General features: G+C 39.1%; 1 protein-coding gene across 1 annotated transcript in view; it reads left to right on the top strand.

Moving 5' to 3' along the window:
• Positions 1–20,262, top strand: part of LRP2 (LDL receptor related protein 2) — a 224,482-nt gene that overhangs the window by 28,141 nt on the left and 176,079 nt on the right. The window contains exons 2-3 of the mRNA XM_064373346.1: positions 14,164–14,271; positions 16,441–16,563. Coding sequence (XP_064229416.1) covers positions 14,164–14,271; positions 16,441–16,563 — 231 coding nt within the window. The remainder of the gene's footprint in view (positions 1–14,163; positions 14,272–16,440; positions 16,564–20,262) is intronic.

Here is a 20,262-nt window from a genome sequence, read left to right as displayed (position 1 = left end):
GTGCACACCACCATGCCTGGCTAATTTCTTTTTGTATTTTCAGTAGAGACGGGGTTTCACCTTGTTGGCCAGGTTGGTGTTGAACTCCTGACCTCCAGTGATCCACCTGCCTCGGCCTTCCAAAGTGCTGGAATTACAGGTGTGAGCCACTGCACCCGGCCTTATTCCTTCTTTTGCAAGGGCTGCATGTCTAGGTGTATGGAAATCTATTCTCATTCAGCCAGAAATAAGGTAACAAGATAATGAAGTTTTTCTTTGAATGAATTGGAAGGTCATTATCATATTTATTTTAGTCAAAGAATATTTTTGCATTTGTTGTGTTTTTCTATTATATAAGAGAAAGTTTAGAGAACTAGGATAGTGAATATTTTTAATGTTTTTTTTTTTTTTGAGATGGAGTCTCGCTCTGTCACTTAGGTTGGAGTGCAATGGCACTATCTCGGCTCACTGCAACCTCTGCCTCCCGGGTTCAAGAGATTCTCCCACTTCAGCCTCCCGAGTAATGGGGACTACAGGCATACACCACCATGCCTGGCTAATTTTTTGTATTTTTATTTATTTATTATTTTTATTATTTTTTTTAAAGACGGGGTTTCACCATGTTGGTCAGGCTGGTCTTGAACTCCTGAACTCAGGCGATCCACCCTCCTTGGCCTCCAAAATGCTTGGATTACAGGCGTGAGCCACCATGCCCGGCCTAATTTTTTGTATTTTTAGTAGGGACAGGTTTTTGCCATGTTAATCAGGCTGGTCTTTAACTCCTGAACTCAAGTGATCCGCCTGCCTTGGCCTCCCAAAGTGCTGGGATTACAGGAATGATCCACCACACCTGGCCTTTAATGCTTTTAGGAAAAATTTAAAATTAATTATCTTAAACCTGGGACCTGGAGAATCTCTGAACTTTCTTTCTTTTCTTTTATTGAGACATGATTTCTCTCTGTTGTCTATGTTGATCACAAACTCCTGGTCTCCCAAATTGCTGGGGTTACGGGCATGAGCTACTGTGCTGGCCAAACTTTTTAAATGGAAAACTTTTTAGCTTAGTTTCTGTTGATTAAGCCTGAATTTCTTTATGTCCTTAATTCTATGGCTTATGCCAAAGCATGAGTTGAGGTCAACAGGAATCCTTTTTATGATGATAGATAACTATGACCAAGTTTAATGTACAGTATATTGACTTAATGTCCATTCTGGGAAAGACTGTATATTTATCATCCAGTTCTTTTTGGTGTCATAATTACACAGCTACAGTATTTCACATAAAACTCCAGAGGATCACCTGAAATTTGAGTGATTTACAACAGACAAAATAATAAAAATGCTCATTGTAGGAAAATAGAAAAATATATAAACAAGAAAATAAACATCAGAAGTACATAAACAAGAAAATAGCAAATTGGGAGCAAGCTTGCTTTGGCTCTACTTTCACCTGTGTTTATTAGAATAAATCTTGATTTCTCACTCTTGCCCTTGACTGGGCCCGTGGAGGCAACCAGCAACACCTGTGCTTTCAGCGCTGCACATCCTACCAAGCAAGGTGGCTTAGATTTTGAGTTTTCTCTCAGTCAGAAAGTAGGGAAACAACTTCTAGAAAGTGAGAGTTAGCTGAGTGGTGGGAATGCCCTGGAGGGAACCACACTTCATGGATGGGCGGCTGTGCTTCAGGCATTGTGCCAGAGGTTTACAGGGACCTCTTGAATCTTCACCATAACCTGATTTTGCAGGTCAGAAATTTTGTAGGTAAGAAAACTGCGTACTGTATCAGTTTAAATTCAAGTTCATCAAGCTAAGCCAATTCAGTAACAAATATTTATTGAGTGAAGGTTCAGTGGTAAATGAGACACAGTTTCTGCCCTCATGGAACTTAGATTTTGGAATGACATAGGGACAGTCAGTGCTTTGCCAGAGGTGAAAGCCATGCATCTCTTGGCCCTCTGGCTATTGTTTTTTCCATTGTTATTCTTCTTATTTTAGCCATTCTTGCTGAATTTAATTTAAATCTTACTTAATTATTACGATGCTTATGGATCTATGTTCTGCATGTTAGCTCATTCATGCTAATCCAGGACTGAAAACTGTAGGTACCCAACACCCAGAATTGAGATGGCCACTGAAACTCTATGCTTGGCTAACTCTCTATTATCATTTTATTTTATTTTATTGCCTTTTTAAAAAGTATAATACAAACAGAACTCCAGTAAGCAAATGGCTTTAATTACTTGTGTGTCAGTAAGTAGAGATTTTATTGTATGTACTTTCTGGTATAGTTTATTACTGAAACCATGCTTTTTTTTAGCATTAAAGTTCTAAGATTTTATATTTATAATAGTGACAAAGGTTTTTACTATATTTAAAACATAGATTAGGAAATATACTCTGCTTTTTTTCTTTCTGTTTCTGACAGTCGTTGCAGATAAACTTGTAATTTTATTCATATTGGTGTTAATATTGGGACATTATAAATTCACCATGTCTGGGCAGAAACCTGAACACCACCTTATTACACGTGGGTATCAGTTGGTGACAATGTAATATTGTTGATTCCATGTCAACAAGCTATTGAATTGTTTCAAGTCATCACAATCACATTATAAGGTGAAGTGATGACATTTACAGAGCCTGAACACGATTTGGAGACCTACTAATGTATTTGAGCCCAGGCATAACAAACCAAGGGACTCCCTGTGCAAAGATAACATGCTGGTGAGGCATGTTCTGAAGTTCTTTTGCTCAGTCTGTTAAAAGCAATGCAGTAGGGGAGACACAGGAAATTTAGGGTCATTCTACCATGAGAGTATTTGCAAATATAATAGGTCCTGCTTTATAGATTTATGAGGCAACGATTCAGCATTACATTTGTCTCTGTATAGGGAAATTAAAATCATGATTATGCTACATTAGCAATTGCTTATAATATAAATTGCAATTTTTGATCGTAGGATAAGATGTGCCCTTGTAGCCCTTTTTTCCTTCCTTCCTTCCTTCCTTCCTTCCTTCCTTCCTTCCTTCCTTCTTTCCTTCCTTCTTTGCAGATCTCTTTATCATCTTTTGGACATCATGTTGGTTTCACACATATATTCTAACACATCATATATAGTTCAATTATTGAGTGTAGGCTGGGTATCAGGAGGTTCTGTAACAGGCCCTGGGAATACAGAGGTCGCTTAGTCTCATCTATTCTTCTGTTCTTTATATTTCATATATCCAGGTCATGGCAGGAGAATTTTAAACTTTCCTTTCCAAGGCATAACTTGTCACTAAAGGGGAAAAGTACAAAAAATATTGTGTAAAATAGCAGCGAAACCAATTTTTAAAAAGGAATGACATATTACATTTTTATTAAAAATGTTGACTTCAGCTTACTAGATGATTAATTATCAGTACTTATTGCCCAAGAAAAGACTTTTTAACTTATTGTTGGAAATCTTTTGGCACTCTTGCTGCACAATATTTCTTAACAGTTTAAGAAAATTCATACTCTGTTGGCAGAAGCCATACATACCCATAACTAAATGGTCAAGATTGAAGTGTGCATGTGTGTGCAACTTAATTATTCATCTAACACATGAACTGTGGATAAAGTTCAGTGTTTGCGTGAATAACAATGCAATGAGCCTCATCATCACCAAGCATAAACATTTTTTGATAAGAGTTATCATCAGAGTTCCTTATTAATGTTGAAGCGTTGGTTTCATTAGAGTAAATTATATATGTATGTGTGTGTGTGTGTGTGTGTGTGTGTGTGTATATATATAGAGAGAGAGATACCTGATCTCTACTTTCTGAAAATGTACACATTTAGAATGAGAGGTTATTTAATTCCTATGTAACTTGCCCTTGCCTATAAACCCACTTAGCAATTACATACTGGTTCAGTCTGAATTTGGGCCATAGCCAAATAAGGATGAGTTGCCATTTTGTACCAAATTGAGGTTAAAGTGCGAGATGCCAGGTGTCATTTAAACCAAGGTTAGGATGCAAGATGCTAGGTCTTGTTAAATTTACTGTCTGGACACTGATTGCTAACTGTGACATCTCTCCTTTCTGCCCTCTCTCTTTTCCTCTCTCTCTCCCTTTTTCTTTTTCTCCCTATTTTTTATTTAATTTTTTTTTTTTAAAAGATGGGGTTTCACCATAATGATCAGACTGGTCTTGAACTCCTGACCTCAGGTGATCCACCCACCTCAGCCTCCCAAAGTGCTAGAATTACAGGCGTGAGCCACCGTGCCTGGCTTTTCTCCCTATTTTTACATCTTCTCTCTCTTCTCATGTCTTTAGAGCTTGTTGTAACTCTTGTGATAGTCAAGAACTAAATAACATGGAGTTAAGGAGAAGGAATACTGCAAGGTGTTTATATGATTCAGTCAAGAAGGTCCATTTTGTAATTATAAATAATTTAGCTTATAATAATTTAGCCTATGGGGAATTACCAGATCCACCAATTGCGAGTTAGTTTCTTCTCTTCTTGTCGTTATTGTCATAATTTGAGTATCAAGCTATCATTCATTTGATAAGCTGGTGATCTCATCTGATTAGGATAACTAAAATGAAAGTGATGCTTGTAGCTTTAACATATCCATGTCAGTTTTGTTTATGGTTCAACACTTGGACCTAATTAATCAGGAAAACCCTGGTTTGATGCTGTCTATTAATGCTAGTCTGAAACATCATTCAAAAGCCTTAAGCAGGAAAGCTGCCTTTCTAATGTCTCTCTTGTCATTTATTTCTCATGAATGTCCATTTTCTTTCTTAGTGTCTGATTCTATGCAACCATCTTCCAGTAATTTATGTTTTTAATCAAAAAGCCATATAGGAATTCTCTGGGAGATTGGGACTGGAAATCTGCTCTTAAATGGGATGATTTATAGTTTTTGCACAGGGTGTGTTAAATCACCAGGTGCTGAAGGGCATGCTATTCTTTTAAGTAGTTTGATTCATTGGGTCTTTATTCACCTGGGCAGGCAGGCCATCTTAATTTTTCTTCTGTTTGGATAGTGTTCTTTCTCAACATCCTATAAGTGTAGCTCTTTTAGCATGAAAGATGTAAATAACCAGTTAGTCCCTAATCGGGATGGGGGGCAGAGGAGAAGAAGGTCTGGGGTTTAGTTTCCTTCCATGTAAAGGATAGTCCCTCTCCAGGAACCTCAGTGACTTAGCTGATAGAGAAAGCACTGCATGAGCTATTCAGGAGGAGCACAGAGAAGACCGATACAAATGCAGTTTCAGAGCTTTGATGCGGGCTGATAGGAAGTTTTCCTTGCTCAGCATTCTTGGTAAAAACTTGGAGATTCTTTTGAATGTTTGGGGACTTAAGTGATTGTCAATTTATATTTTTATTTTTTGTGAGTGTATGTGGTGGGATGGGGAGGACATTTGAAAAAATTATTTTTTTGCTCTGATAATGAAGATGGATGGGAAAAGTTTGCACCATAAAGCAGATGTGTTTATGACTGTTTTTCTTAGCCACAATCCTTTACATTAATGATGAACTACTTGAGGATTTCAGATGCTTGTGTTTTTCAAGTGTGATTCCCTCCCCTTGAAGGGGTAGACCTGTGGATGTGAAATGGAATGGAACATTCCAGGATGAAACAGGCCTTCCTGGAACTTAGATTCTTTATCACACTCCCAGGGGAGTTCATTTCAAGTTGCTGCCGCTGCAGGGTGAAATTGCCCAATCCTAGGTGCTCTTATTGATGGGTGGGAAGGAGTGGGATTGCTGTTTAAGAAATTTTATTATCTTTAGAATGGAAGAATTTATTATGGTTTTTTTTTTTTAAGTTGATCTCTTTCAGGTAGGCTAAGATAAGTTTGAGCTCTGACTGTCCAAGCCGCTTAGAGGTTCTGAGTTGTTCTCCACTGGGGGTGGTACTGCCGCTCTCAAGCAGTGTCTGGACGTGCATGGGAGTGTTTTTTGTTGTCATGGTGATGGGGGGAGGGCAATACTGGTGTTCCACAAATGGGAGCCAGGGATGACGTACATACTGCTTTGCCCAGGACATCTCTGCAAGGTGAGTAATTTTCCTATCCTAAATGCCAATAGTGTCCCCTGAAGACCCTCCAAGAAGTGTGGCTTTGCTTATAATGCTCTTTAGTGCTGATGGACTGCCTGATTGTAGAGGTGAGAGGTGCATAATGAAAAAACAAGTGGGATGTAAGAGCCTTGGGGGCAGGGGAGAAAGACAGGTGACTAGTGTTTAAATGGAAATGGAGAAGGGTAGTTCAGTTATAAACATCTCAGTTTAAATCTCTCATTGCTCAGAATTGAGAGGCTCCTCAAGTAGTATATCTCATTCTGCTGGCGTTTGGTTATTGGAAAGGCACTTTATTTCAATTACTAAGCAATATTTAAGTAATCTTTGAGATCAACTGACTATGAGAGCTGACTGGATTCTGTGGGCTGGATACTCAGACATGGCCAGCTTGGAGAGGATGGTGGGGGATGGTCACTAGGATGCTGGCAATGCCCTAAGGCGGTGGTCCCCAACCTTTTGGGCATGAGGGACTGATTTCATGGAAGATGATTTTTCCACAGAGAGTGGTGGTGGTGAGGGAGGGATGGCTTCAGGATAAAACAGTTTTACCTCAGATCATCAGGCATTAGATTCTCCTAAGGAATGTGCAACCTAGATCCCTCTCATGTGCAGTTCACAGTAGGGTTTGTGCTCCTTTGAGACTCTAATGCAGCCACTGATCTGACAGGAGGTGGAGCTCAGGCGATAATGCTCACTTACCTGCCTCTCACCTGCAGCTGTGTAGCCTGGTTCCTAACAGGCCACGGACCAGTACCGGACTGTAGCCCTGGGTCTGGGAACCCCTGCCTCATGGAATCTGTTGGTAGTTTGCCGTGCAAATAGGGCTGCTTTGGATCAGCCTGGGGCAGCTGGAGGGGCTGCAGGGTGATACCGTTCTCTGCTAGCAGCCTCTTGGTGAAGCACCTACCAGCCTGCTCACTGGACTCATGGTTTGGGTGAGGTTTTGGGGATTGAGGTGGAGCTCCAAGCTCTTCTCATTGACAAAGTCTGTATGCTAGTTCAGGCTTTACCTACGCAGAGCGATCTTCACCTTTAACTCAGTTACTGCCTGAGTAGTCACCCTCATACTCTTTTGCTTGGCACTCAAAGCTCTTTTTTCTCCATCTTCCCAGCCTTGTTGCCTACTGCTCTCCAAGAGGTTCCCACTGCTTGGGTCCTACTCATTAGACCCTCACCCATGCTAAGTTTCTGTCAAGTTGTGTTTTTTTTTCTTAGAGACAGGTTTCACCATGTTGGCCAGGCTGGTCTTGAACTCCTGGTCTTAGTGATCTGCCCCCCTCGACCTCCCAAAGTGCTGGGATTACAGGCATGTGTCATCATGCCTGGTCTGTCAAGTTGTTTTGACCCTACACACAAAGCCTGGTCTCCCTCTTCACCTCCCCAAATCCTGCTCATTCACAAAGACCCAGTGTAGTCTTAGAATTCTTTGTGAAGACTTCTCTGATGACACCAGCCTGCAGTGTTATTTTTCCCCCCAAGGCCAGTTGGTTTTTATTATCTCCATTGTTATTTGGAACCAAACTGTCTATTGTCATGTGACATAGGTTTGGAGTCAGACTGCCTCAGTGTAAATATGTGCTCCGCTACCTACTAGCTGTGAGATTTGGTCAAGCCTCATTGTCTCATCTATGAAATGGGGCCATTAATACCATGTCACAAGGCTGTTGTGAGAGTAAGTAAGGTAATTCATGGGAAACACTTAAAATACTGCTGGCAAGTCTGGGTGAACAAATGCTGTCATTTTCTTTGCAGGATGTGAAATGATAAAATAAGTACAGGCTCTGGAGTCACACAGGTCCTGGGGCTAAATCAGACTTTGACATTTGCTACCTTTCTGGCCCTGAGGGAGTTCATTAATGTCACTGAGGCTCAGATTCTCTTCTATTAAATAAGTATAAATCTCACATCATACAGTTCAAAGAGGATCCATCCAGTGGATATGTATAAAGCTTTCCATATTGTCTAACACATAGTAGGTGCTCAGTAAATAACAGCTATTGTTATTGCATGGATATTTAATTTATAACATATAAATCACTTTTGCTCCCAATAAACTTATAGGCTCTGTCAAAAAAGGACTGTATCTTATTTTTCTTTTTTCTTCCACTGGTCCTAGGATAACTGCACATAGTAGTTATAAATTTGTTTGTGGCTTTAGTGAATCTGGCATCACATTCTTTTGGCCCTTATTTATTTAGCACTGAAAATCTGTGTCTACATGATAATGCATCAACTTGCTTTGTAGGTTTTGTCCTCAAATCTTTGACTTCTTGAAATGTCCTTATAATATTGTTTTGCTCTAAGAAAACATCGGGGCTCTGAAACAATAATTTGAACAAAGCCGTCTATTCAATGGTTTGTAAACTGGATTAGGAAAAAAAAAAAAAAAGAATTCCTGCCACCTATTTGGTGATCTGTAAGGAAAACCAAGCAGTTAAAATGTTGCACAGAAAGAGAATAGTATGCTGGTTTGCTGTTCATGGTTTGTTTCAGTTTCATTAACTGAATCCTTGACTATTCCATCAATTTGACACTAGACAGGGTAGGGTGCTCCACATAATTTGTCACGCTTGGCCATCATCACTATAGTGTAAAGTTTTGGAAATAAGCAGATGACCCTAAATCTTCAAAAGGAGACTGGCTTTGTTTACATGAGCAAGGTATGAGAATTGCAGTGAACTGTCAGCCAACTTATGAATATCAGAAGTATGTCTATCAATACCAAAGGAATCAAAATTAAGTAGAGAAAAAGTGAAGCAAAAATTACGGATAAGGAATTGCCTCTTAAATTTGTTTGTTTCTTTGAGTTTAGTGAAGGTGGGACTATTAAAATGTGATTTAGTTGTTGACATTTTAAAGAAGAGGACACGTACCTCCTCAGGTAGACCAAGTGTTTGGAAGGACCAGCATGTGTTAAGAGGATCTAGCAGGGAAATAGGATTTGCCATAGAAATTACCTTACTCTGTTAACTTTGGACAATGTTCCATTGACTACCACTTGCCTTTCTCTTCTAAGAAGATAATTTATGGGGCCGGGCGTGGTGGCTCATGCCTGTAATCCCAGCACTTTGGGAGGCTAAGGCAGATGGATCATGAGGTCAGAAGTTTGAGACCAGGCTGACCGATATGGTGAAACCCCATCTCTACTAAAAATACAAAAATTAGCTGGGCCTGGTGGCATGCATCTGTATTCCCAGCTACTCAGGAGGCTGAGGCAGAAGAATTGCTTGAACTCGGGAGGCGGAGGTTGCGGGGAGCTGAGATTGTGCCACTGCACTCCAGCCTGGGCGACACAGCGAGATTCTGTCTCAAAAAAAAAAAAAAAAGTGAATTTATGGAAAGAAAAAGAAACTTACAAAGAAAGGGTAAAAGAGTGAAACTGCTATTAATATGACTCAATGTTTTGCTCTTTTTTCTAAAACTTCTAGATATTCCTCTTTTTTTAGATTATTCCAGATTCCATTTTTCTCTCTATGGATTTAAGATGGTAAATTTCCACTTAATGTCTAATTGTTTGCTCTGATAGTTTTTTATATCTCTGATATATAATGGTCTCAGCAGGCTAAATTTTACAAAGAGAATTCTGCGTTTCCTGATGAATATGCCTTAGCTAGTCCATAAGCACCCAGTGCTGTGCCAGAGACTGCAAATGGCAGAGGAATGTTCTCAATCTAGGGTTGTTCCTTGCTCTGGAAAACAAACAGGCAAATGACTTCCTTTCTCTGGGCACTATCTGTTACTCTAATATCTTATCTTAACGCATTCTTGTCCAACACTTGCCCAAAGCCTGGGATATGGCTACTTATGAAGAAAGGATTACTCCTGTTTTTTTTTTTCATTGTTTTTGATTGGTGCAATTTTTCCTAAATCCAATAATTTTTTTTTATCCATGCAACAGTCAGGTATATGTGTGTCCTAAATCCAATAATTTTTTTTTTTTTTTTTTTTTTGAGACGGAGTTTCGCTCTTGATACCCAGGCTGGAGCGCAATGGCGCGATCTCGGCTCACCGCAATCTCCGCCTCCTGGGTTCAGGCAATTCTCCTGCCTCAGCCTCCGGAGTAGCTGGGATTACAGGCACGCGCCACCGTGCCCAGCTAATTTTTTGTATTAGTAGAGACGGGGTTTCACCATGTTGACCAGGATGGTCTCGATCTCTTGACCTCGTGATCCACCCGCCTCGGCCTCCCAAAGTGCTGGGATTACAGGCTTGAGCCACCGCGCCCGGCCTCCAATAATTTTTTTAACGCTATGTTAGTCACCAAGTAGACTACTCTTTTTCTCCACCTGAAGTATATGAGCACTATAGATTCTACACCAGCCCAATAATGAACTCAGTTAATGTTAATTGAGAGCAATTTTGGAGGAAAAAAATCAGATTTTCCCATTCATTCTTGAGTTTAGTGGAATAAACTTTTTTTGGTGAAAGGGAATGTAGAGTAGTGGTCAAGTAGCACGAATGCTGGAATCAGAACTGTCAGATTCAAATCCTTGTTTTGCACATATTTGCTATTGGATTGTGGGCAAGTTACTGAATTGCTCTGTGCTTCGATTTCTTTATTTGTAAAATGTTCATAATAACAGCGTCTATTTCACAGGGTTATTATGAGGATTAAATGAGCTAATATTGGCAGAGCACTTAGAATGATGCATGTCATTTAAGTGCCGTATGAATACTTCTTTTCATCTTTGCACCATCTATTCTGATTCACAGGAAAGGCAGGAGCTAGTGCTGGGGGGATAGGGTGTTCACTTGGTTTTGATGGTTCCTTTGTGATGACTGCCTGGTTCTTAACAAAAGGTTTTTAATTTCAATGTGGATATATTTTCCTCCTTGGTTTTTACTAGAGGTTTTTTTTTTTTTTATTTTTTAAAATCAGGCAGCACCCAAACCAGAATAGGTTCAGACAGACTCCTGGAAAATGTTTTAAATGTTTTAAAGATACATAAATGATTGTTTGCAAGATTACTTCTTGGTTAAAACTGGATTGGTTGAATGTGGCAAATTAAAGACTATTTGCTAAACAAAGTTTTAAAGCCAGCTCTGTATAGATTTTTTTTCCTCCCTGTGGGTGGAATAATCCCTTTATCTTTTTTTTAAAAAAACTTCAAATTCTTAAATAACAAAATGTAGATAATATCTAGATAAAACTTTTGGAGGGTTGTGAGTAAAGGCTATTTGTGTAAAACAAAACACTCAGAAAATAAAGTGCATGTAGACCAATTGAAGTCGGGGCACCTGCAATTATCAGACCTAATCTAGACCTTTTCACTAGTGGTTTATTTTTAAACAACACATACTCCCTTTATGAGAGAATGAGCTTCAGAAGCCAGTGGAGCATCCTGGCTGATTGCTGAGAGGTCACCCAGCAATAATAAAGTATCAGTTTGTTTTTTCTGGAGAACTATTTCCAAACAATAGTCATTTGGGAGTTATAACAGGCATGAAAGTTACTACTGCAAAGGTGAATTCGACAAGTGAATTATGATAGTCCTGTTGATAAATTGAGAAAATTGGATTTGATATATTAGATAATGGAGTGATAGGGAGATCAAATGTGAAAATCCCTACCTATAAAAATTACTTAATTGCAACATTTCCCCATCAGTTTCATTTTTTACATGTGTGATTTTAAATAATTGACTTTGAAGTGTTTTATAAAATGACTTTTGGGTCTCTATTTTGTGTTCTTTCCATGATGTGTTTAAATTGGTATTTTAGTTTGGCAAAAACACACAAGTCCCCCCACCCCACCCCTTAAAAATGGGACTTGTAATAAAAGTTGCTTATGAAATAGCATTAATTATATATATTATCAAAACAGGCAATATATATTGTTCTGATAATTTCCTCTAAATACTCAGTCTCTCAGTTTATATTTTTCTTTTCTCCATGACAATATGAAACTCTCTGTAAGAGGACTGTTCTTTACGATTGTTACAATTTTTCAACCAGAAGATACTACCTTTACAACCTTAGATACTAAGGTAGACAAATGTACTGAACTTACAAATGTATTATGTTGAATCACTAACAATAGACCTAATTGATAAAAGTGATTTAATATATGTTGTGTTAATAGCTAAACCTCCAAAGCCCCTAATCTCCCATGGAAATATTGCTTTGTAGAACAAAATCCAATGAGAAGTTCTGGGATTCCAGAGTGAATTTGTACATTCCTTAGGGGCATTTTTGCAAGGGAGGTTGTTGTGTTTTAAAGGTAGTTGATAAGAGACCTGCACCACCAACCCCAGACCTGCACCACCAACCACCATCATGCATTAGTCTATAGAAGGTATTTGGGTGTACATACTCCTGTACCACTCGGTACCACCATTTAGTCAAGTGAAGTTTCTGACCATTTGCAGCATACATTATAAATCAGGATGTCACTACCAGACAATCAGATTTGAACATTCCATGAACAAAGTAGCCTATATACCCTAGGAATAGATCACTTAACTATGTTTATGTCATACTGTTGATATGCCTGCATTTACACAAGTCAGGACAGCACACTGCTTATTTATTTTAGGAGCAGGTAATTGATCTGTATACATACCTAATTTTGGTTAATTAGCAAAAAATTGAAATAGGTAATTTAGCATGATTGCTTAAATACACGGGGAAGATATAATTGTTCTTCCAACTCCAAAAATTGCTCCTTTATCCTGTGGGTTTGTGAAAGAATAAAATAATTTTGAGCATTCTCTAACTTGGGCTGGTATTGGCCAAGAAAAATTTGAAAATTTTTTCTATGAGGCACATAATGCTTGGGAATGTCACTGGCCAGGTATTTGGGGAACTTTGTCCTTTGGGGAGACCTAGGAAAATCACAGGATATATTTGTTCAGTGAAGTGAACTTGTTTAAGTTACATTCTCCTTCCAGTATCACTAGGGAGTATCACTGCCACTTGGGTGTCAACTTTTGCTGTCAAGTTTATATACTCTGGTTGGCTGTGAGATTTTGTTTTATTTTAATTTTGGCTCTTTGGTTTAAAAAATTGTTTACAGAGATGAGCTTATAGATCTGGCAAGTTATAACTGAACTTTTAAAAACTAAGCCAAAATATTGGTTAGTTTAGAATCTAAGAATAAAAGGCCATAACTTGCTGTAGATCTTAAAAAATAAGATAAGAAACTAAAAAAAGTACAGTTAAGCAAATGAATAGTTACTCATGATATTATCAATCAATCAGAGATAACCACTGTTAATATTCTGGTCTTTTTTATGCTTTTTTTTCATATGTAACTCTGTTATATGTAAAAATTTACATCCTTGTTTTTGTTACATTAAATTATTTCTCTAAGTACTTAGAAATTCTCCATAACCATTTTATAAGTTACTAATCTGTCAAAATATAGATGTGAAAAAATTTAATTTGTTTGTTATTAGACATTTAAGAGGTTTGCAATTTCCTTTGTTATAAATAATGTGATGAAAAATCTTTATACATAAATCTTTGTCTACTTCTTTGATTAGTTCCTTAGGAAAAAAAATCCTAGAAGTAAAAGTACTAAATTAAAGATCAATTTTTTTTTTTTTTTTTTTTTGAGATGGAGTTTCGCTCTTGTTACCCAGGCTGGAGTGCAATGGCGCGATCTCGGCTCACCGCGACCTCCGCCTCCTGGGTTCAGGCATTTCTCCTGCCTCAGCCTCCTGAGTAGCTGGGATTACAGGCATGCGCCACCATGCCCAGCTAATTTTTTGTATTTTTAGTAGAGACGGGGTTTCACCATGTTGACCGGGATGGTCTCGATCTCTTGACCTCGTGATCCACCCGCCTCGGCCTCCCAAAGTGCTGGGATTACAGGCGTGAGCCACAGTGCCCGGCCCCAAGATCAAATATTTTTAAAAAGCAAGATACATGTTGTCAAACTGCTTTCCCAATGAGTTACATCAAGGTACGCACTAATCAAATGTGTATGAAAATCACTTTCTTCCTTCGGATGTTCAAATAAATATTTTTATATTATCATTGGGAGAATGTTTTCCTAATTTTATAATTTGCATTTCTTTGATTATTTGGTTAGTTGAATAACTTTTCATTTTTATCAAAAATGTATATTTCTGCAGTTAAGTATCTGCATGGCATAAGTGTTTAAAATTTCTGTCTGTTATTGCAGAATGTGACAGTGAGCATTTTCGCTGTAGAAATGGGCATTGCATCCCTAAAGACTGGAGGTGTGATGGGACCAAAGACTGTTTGGATGACTCAGATGAAATTGGTTGTGGTAAGTGAGGAGGGGCCAGGCTAAGCTCTATTTTGAGTAATGTAAGTGCTTCATGGTGATTTCAGCTGTAACAGAAGAGCTATGCCTTTTACTGACAGAGGCAGGGCTGGGCCCAAGTCTTTTGAGATCTGTGTGGTTGAATAGAGAACCGATGGTGTTAGCAATTATTTCACTCCTTTCTGAGGTAGGGGTGCAATTCACATCAGTTTATATCTTACCCTTAACCCTTGACCACAACTTCGATATGGAAAGATATTTGGTTACAGTTTTCTGAAGCCTATACGTGATTATTTCTGATATTTGCTTAGTGAATTTTGTGCACCCACAAAAACAAACAAAAAATAATGTTATCTGAATTACTATGATTTGTGAGTCAAGGAGGAGTCCATTTTTATGTCAAGGGTGTAGAGTAACTTATGTGAATTACCATAAAGAAATCACAGAATTGGTTACTGTGATTTATGTTGTTAAAAAATTCTAGTTAAGGGCCGGGCGCGGTGGCTCACGCCTGTAATCCTAGCACTTTGGGAGGCCGAGGTGGGTGGATCACGAGGTCAAGAGATCGAGACCATCCTGGTAAACATGGTAAAACCCCGTCTCTACTAAAAATACAAAAAATTAGCTGGGCATGGTGGCGCGTGCCTGTAATCCCAGCTACTCAGGAGTCTGAGGCAGGAGAATTACCTGAACCCAGGAGGCGGAGGTTGCGGTGAGCCGAGATCGTGCCATTGCACTCCAGCCTGGGTAACAAGAGCGAAACTCCGTCTCAAAAAAAAAAAAAAAAAAAAAAAAAAAAAAAAAAAAAAAAAAATTCTAGTTAAAAAATAGGATAATGTATTAAACCTCAGATCTAACTGATTATAAAATGGCTTTTACATACATTTTGTCATGTAGTTTTCTCACTAATCTTCTGAGGTAGTTTTCAGATTAGGAAATTGAGACGTGGAGTAGTTAAGTCATTTATTAAAGTTCTTAACGGTTGGTAAGTCCATGCACAGATCCCGTTGCTCTTCCGGACTTCCCACAGGTGATAATCATACATCTGCAGTTTCCTTATTCCAGCAGGTGAACTAACAAAGGTTATCTTTCACAAATCAGGAGAGCAGACGCAAAATTTTTGTTTTGAATTGTTGGCCATTTTATGACACACGATAGCAGTCAAACTTCGGTGTGTCATTTAGATGACAATGCATTTGAAAATGGGTAATGACTGGGTCCTGTACAGTGCTCCTCAAAAGCTCATGCACAAATGGATCACCTGAGAGCTCATTAAAGTGCAAATTTGGATTCCGTATTTTGAGGTAGGATCTGAGCTTCTGCCTTTCTAGAAACTTCCTGCTGATGTGGATGCTGCTAGTTTGTCGACTATGAACAAGGCAGTAAGCTGTATTTGTAGAGACACAATCATGTGCTATTTATTTGCCTCCTCTGGGCTTACTGAGTTCATTTTTATTAAACAATAAAAGCAAAAAGGCAAGAGCAGCAGTGTATCTGGGGTAAAGGAATAAATGAACAGCTATGCCAACACTCTTCAGAGATTACCTGTATTGTATTTTATTGACCCGTAAAAATAATTACAATAACAACGATACCAATGACGACAGTGATAGCAACTAACATTACATGGTGCTTTTGCATATATTATTTAACTTATTTTTCACAACAAACTGTGAAATGAGCATAGTTCCCATTTCATGATGCATACATTGAGGTTCAGAGAACCTGCCAAAGATCCAAAAGCAAGTAAATCATGGAAGCAATAATTATTTGATTCTGGGTTTTCTTTTCCAAATCTCATAGATTTTCCAGTTCATCATTATACTTTACTATTAGCTATTACAAAACAAATAGTTTAACAATAACTCATGGTTTATTTTTACTCGAGTTAAGCTTTTAACCTAACACCTTTGTCATAATCTGTGTGTATATCTGCTTTTTTTTTTATTCTCTGTGTTTCTGTGTTCCTTTGGTTCATGAGTTCGTTGCCGAGCTTATTTGATGGTGAACTCTGATTGGGGTCCACAGACTCTGGTATAAGGGTTGTTAACTGTTTGCCTTCACATAAATTGAGCAGGAGTTGACATGATATATTCTTGTGGAACAAGCATGGCTTGCTACTATAATGGGCAGAATGCTTGCCATAATGAGTCCTCTGTTGGTTTGTTTTAGCTCCTGTGACCTGCCAGCAGGGCTATTTCAAGTGCCAGAGTGATGGGCAATGCATCCCGAACTCCTGGGTGTGTGACCAAGATCAAGACTGTGATGATGGCTCAGATGAACTTCAGCACTGCTGTAAGTGTTTGGAGAGGAATCCTGCTCTGGCTTTGTGGACTCCTACAACCCAATCTGCCGCAAAGAGGTTACACACAATGGGATGATTCTTTATAAATGTGAAGTGGGGCCTTAAGTCACAAGGGAACCTATGCCAGCAATCTCATTGAGGGGTTGGATGATATTGATAGTACGGATATACTGAAGAATTATGAATATACCCCAGAAATTTGGAAATGAAATAGGTTCCCAGTCTTTAATTTTGATTATGTTATGCTCAAGAAAGAAACCAAATATTTGTTGGTGCATATAGCTGGGTGTCTTCATGTGTGTGGTTGGCAGCTGGGTGAATCTTTTGGCTCTTGTGGCATACTTTGTATTCAAACCTTTCACCCCTTCTGCTCCAATGTTAAACTCTCTTCTTTATGACTGAGTGGAAGTAGGTAGTTCTGTTGGAGGGATTCTTGGTGGTTAATTCAGTGACTGCTGCCACAGCCACCATAGGATGAGTCAGGACAAGAAAGAAAATGGTAGTAATGAAGCGGATATTGGCAACTGTGGCATCCCTGGACATTGAGGGGCTTTGGCTCAGTAACCTGGAAAAAACCCTTTAAATTCTCATTTCTTTGGGATCAAACTAGAAAGAATGTTTTAACAGGTTTAGAAATAGTTTTATTTTATTAATTTTTATTTTATTATTATTTTTTGCCAGCACCTTGATCTTGGATATTTTTATTTTATTATTATTTTTAGAGTCAGAGTCTCACTCTCTCACCCAGGCTGGAGTGCAGTGGTGCGATCACAGCTCACTGCAGCCTCAAACACCTATAGTCCCAGCTAGTCAGAAGGCTGAAGTGGGAGGTTTACCCACTTCAGGCTTCTGAGTACCTGGGACTATAGGTGTGCACCAGCATGCCCAGCTAATTTTTAAATTTTTTGGTAGAGATACGATCTTGTTACATTGTCCAGGCTGGTCTGGAATCCTGGGCTAAAGTGATCCTCCTGCTTTGGCCTCCCAAAATGTTGGGATTACAGGCATGACCCACCATGCCTGGCTTGAAAATAATTTCAGATAAGAGAGTAATGTTGGATAAATATAAGATATCGACCTGTTAGCAATTTGTCTATCATGTGTATCATTCCATTCCTTTCTCTATTAAGGACATTTGTATAATTTAAAATCATTCTTGTATCACTGTATGTTTTTGGCTGCAAGGAAAGAAAAATACAACTCAAGAAAGTTGAACAAAAGGGGATTTATTATCTCACATAATAAGAAGGCTAATTGTAGATTGTTCCAGGGTTGGTTAATTCCCAGCTCAGTAACGTTATCCATTTTTTCCTTACTTTTCTGCTTTGCCATATTTATCCTATTGGCCTGTCTTGATTGCATAAATGCTGCTCAAATCTTCAATTTTGCATCCTGAAGGCCTGACATTCTCTCAGGCAGAGAGGAGGTTCTTAATAAATAGATACTAAATGCATAAATGATGGGTTTGGCTATGTAGTTTTGGGTCTGTTTTCCCTTACTCTTCTCACAGAGTGGGAAGAAAGCTGAGTTTTATTTTGTGATTCACTGTGTGGTGGATGACTCTTTGCTAATAATAATACTTTATAGAGGGCAATGGAACTACTAAGGGAAACTGCTTGGGAAAAGACTGGAGGTAAGTTTATAGTGATCATTTTTTTTTGAGACAGAGTCTTGCTCTGTTGCCCAGGCTGGAGTGCAATGGTGCAATCTTGGTTCACTGCAATCTCTGCCTCCTGGGTTCAAGTGATTCTCCTGCCTCAGCCTCCTGAGTAGCTGGGATTACAGGTGGCTGCCACCACGCCCAGCTAATTTTTGTATTTTTAGTAGAGATGGGGTTTCACCATATTGGACAGGCTAGTCTTGAACTTCTGACCTTGTGATCCACCCACCTCGGCCTCCCAAAGTGCTGGGATTAAAAGGGTGAGCCACCGTGCTCAGCCTATAGTGGACATTTTAAAACAATATTGCATACTATTTTAAATGACTATGGATTTCATAAGGTAATTCTCCATTAGATATCTTTTAACCAAAGACAAAATATGCCACCTCTGTGCTCAGTAAAGTCACCAGAAGACTCTGGTGATTTGCAATGGGCACTTTTCCTTCCTTGTCACACTGGATGGACTTTTCTACTTCACTTGACTCTGGAGACCATTCCTCCTTCTTGACACTATTCCCTTGGCTACCACGACTCTCAGCAGTCCTGGCTCTCTTCTGAGCTGCTTTGGTCATTCCATTTTATTTTCCTCTTCTACTCAGCCCTTGAGTATCTCAAGGGCTTGAGTGTCTTATTCTAGATGCTCTAGGATAGTCTCACATTCTCATGATTTTGGCGACTCTCTGTGGCCTGATGAGACTGAATTCTGTGTTTAGAACCAGATTTTTAGCCCACACTTCCGTCTTGTACACTCAACTACCTTTGCACCTCTGTAAGGTGCCTCGAACTCAAGGTGTCCTAACCGCAAATAATCATCTTCCCTCCTGAACTGGCTTTTTCTTCTACATTTGCTGGTCTACATATTTTATCTTTATTAATAGAAATAGCATTTAACCCACTATAAGGCACTGGCAGAAAATACAAAATCAGTCTCAAACTATTGGAAATAAGCATATGGATGCTCTTTTACTTTTTAAATTTGTGAAATGTATTTCATAATGAAAGTATTTTATTAGACGAAAAAGAAAGATTGCTATAAGTGATGCGAAAAATACAATCAATTAACACGAAAGGGCTATCACAATCCCCTAGGCACCCAGGCTAGAAACTTGGAAGTTATTCTTGATTCCTTCCTCTTTTTCACTGCCCACATTTAATCACCAACTCCTGCCTAATTTGCCTCATAAATATTTTTGAAGTTCATCTCTTCATTTCTTTCTCTTTTATTTTTTTAGTAAGGACAATTTTTTTTTTTTGAGACAGGGTCTTGCTCTGTTGCCCAAGTTGGAGTACAGTGGCACAATCATGACTCACTGTAGCCTTGACCTCCTGGGCTCAAATGATCCTTCTACTTCTCACCCTCTGGAGTAGCTGGGACTACAGGTGCATGCCACCACACCTGGCTACATTTTGTATTTTTTTTGTAGAGATGTTGTTTTGCCATGTTGCCCAGGCTGGTCTCCAACTCCTGGCTTCAAGTGATCTGCCCACCTTGGCCTCTCAAAGTGCTGTGATTACAGATGTGAGCCACCATGTCTGGCCCATCTCTTCATTTCTGCTCCCACTGCCAACATCTCTCATCTGGGTGAACGCAGCAGCCTCTGGATTGGCCTCCCTGCCTGCAGTCTTGTGCATCCTTAGATTCTCTCTGACACTCATGCTGATCTACCTAAGATGCTTTGGTAGCTCTCCATTAAATCCAGGAGAAAGTTCCAATTCCCTAACACAGTTTATAGCGGCTTTCAAAATGTAGCTGGTGCTTATTTTTCTGTGTCTATCATTTGCTATTCTTGCCTTGAAGTAGCCCCTTGGACACAGAAGTGCTTTCAGTTCCTGTGGGTGTGCCATGCTGTGTCCTAGCCTTTTGTCTCTGTGCAAGCTGCGTGAATGCTGAATGCTCGGTGCTAGACAGCCCTTCTTTGCTTTTGTCCTACTTGAAACTGCTGCTTCTTTAATACCAAGGGAGGTGTCACTTTTTCATGAAAACTGTCCCCATCCATGCTCCCATCCCAGAATGAATTAAGTTCCTTGA

Source organism: Aotus nancymaae, unplaced genomic scaffold, assembly GCF_030222135.1.
Source record: "Aotus nancymaae isolate 86718 unplaced genomic scaffold, 86718_ANA_hifiasm-v0.15.2.pri h1tg000008l, whole genome shotgun sequence".
NCBI lineage: Eukaryota > Metazoa > Chordata > Mammalia > Primates > Aotidae > Aotus > Aotus nancymaae.
The sequence above is the reverse complement of the archived record's forward strand: the minus strand, read 5'-3'. Positions and strand labels throughout refer to the sequence as shown.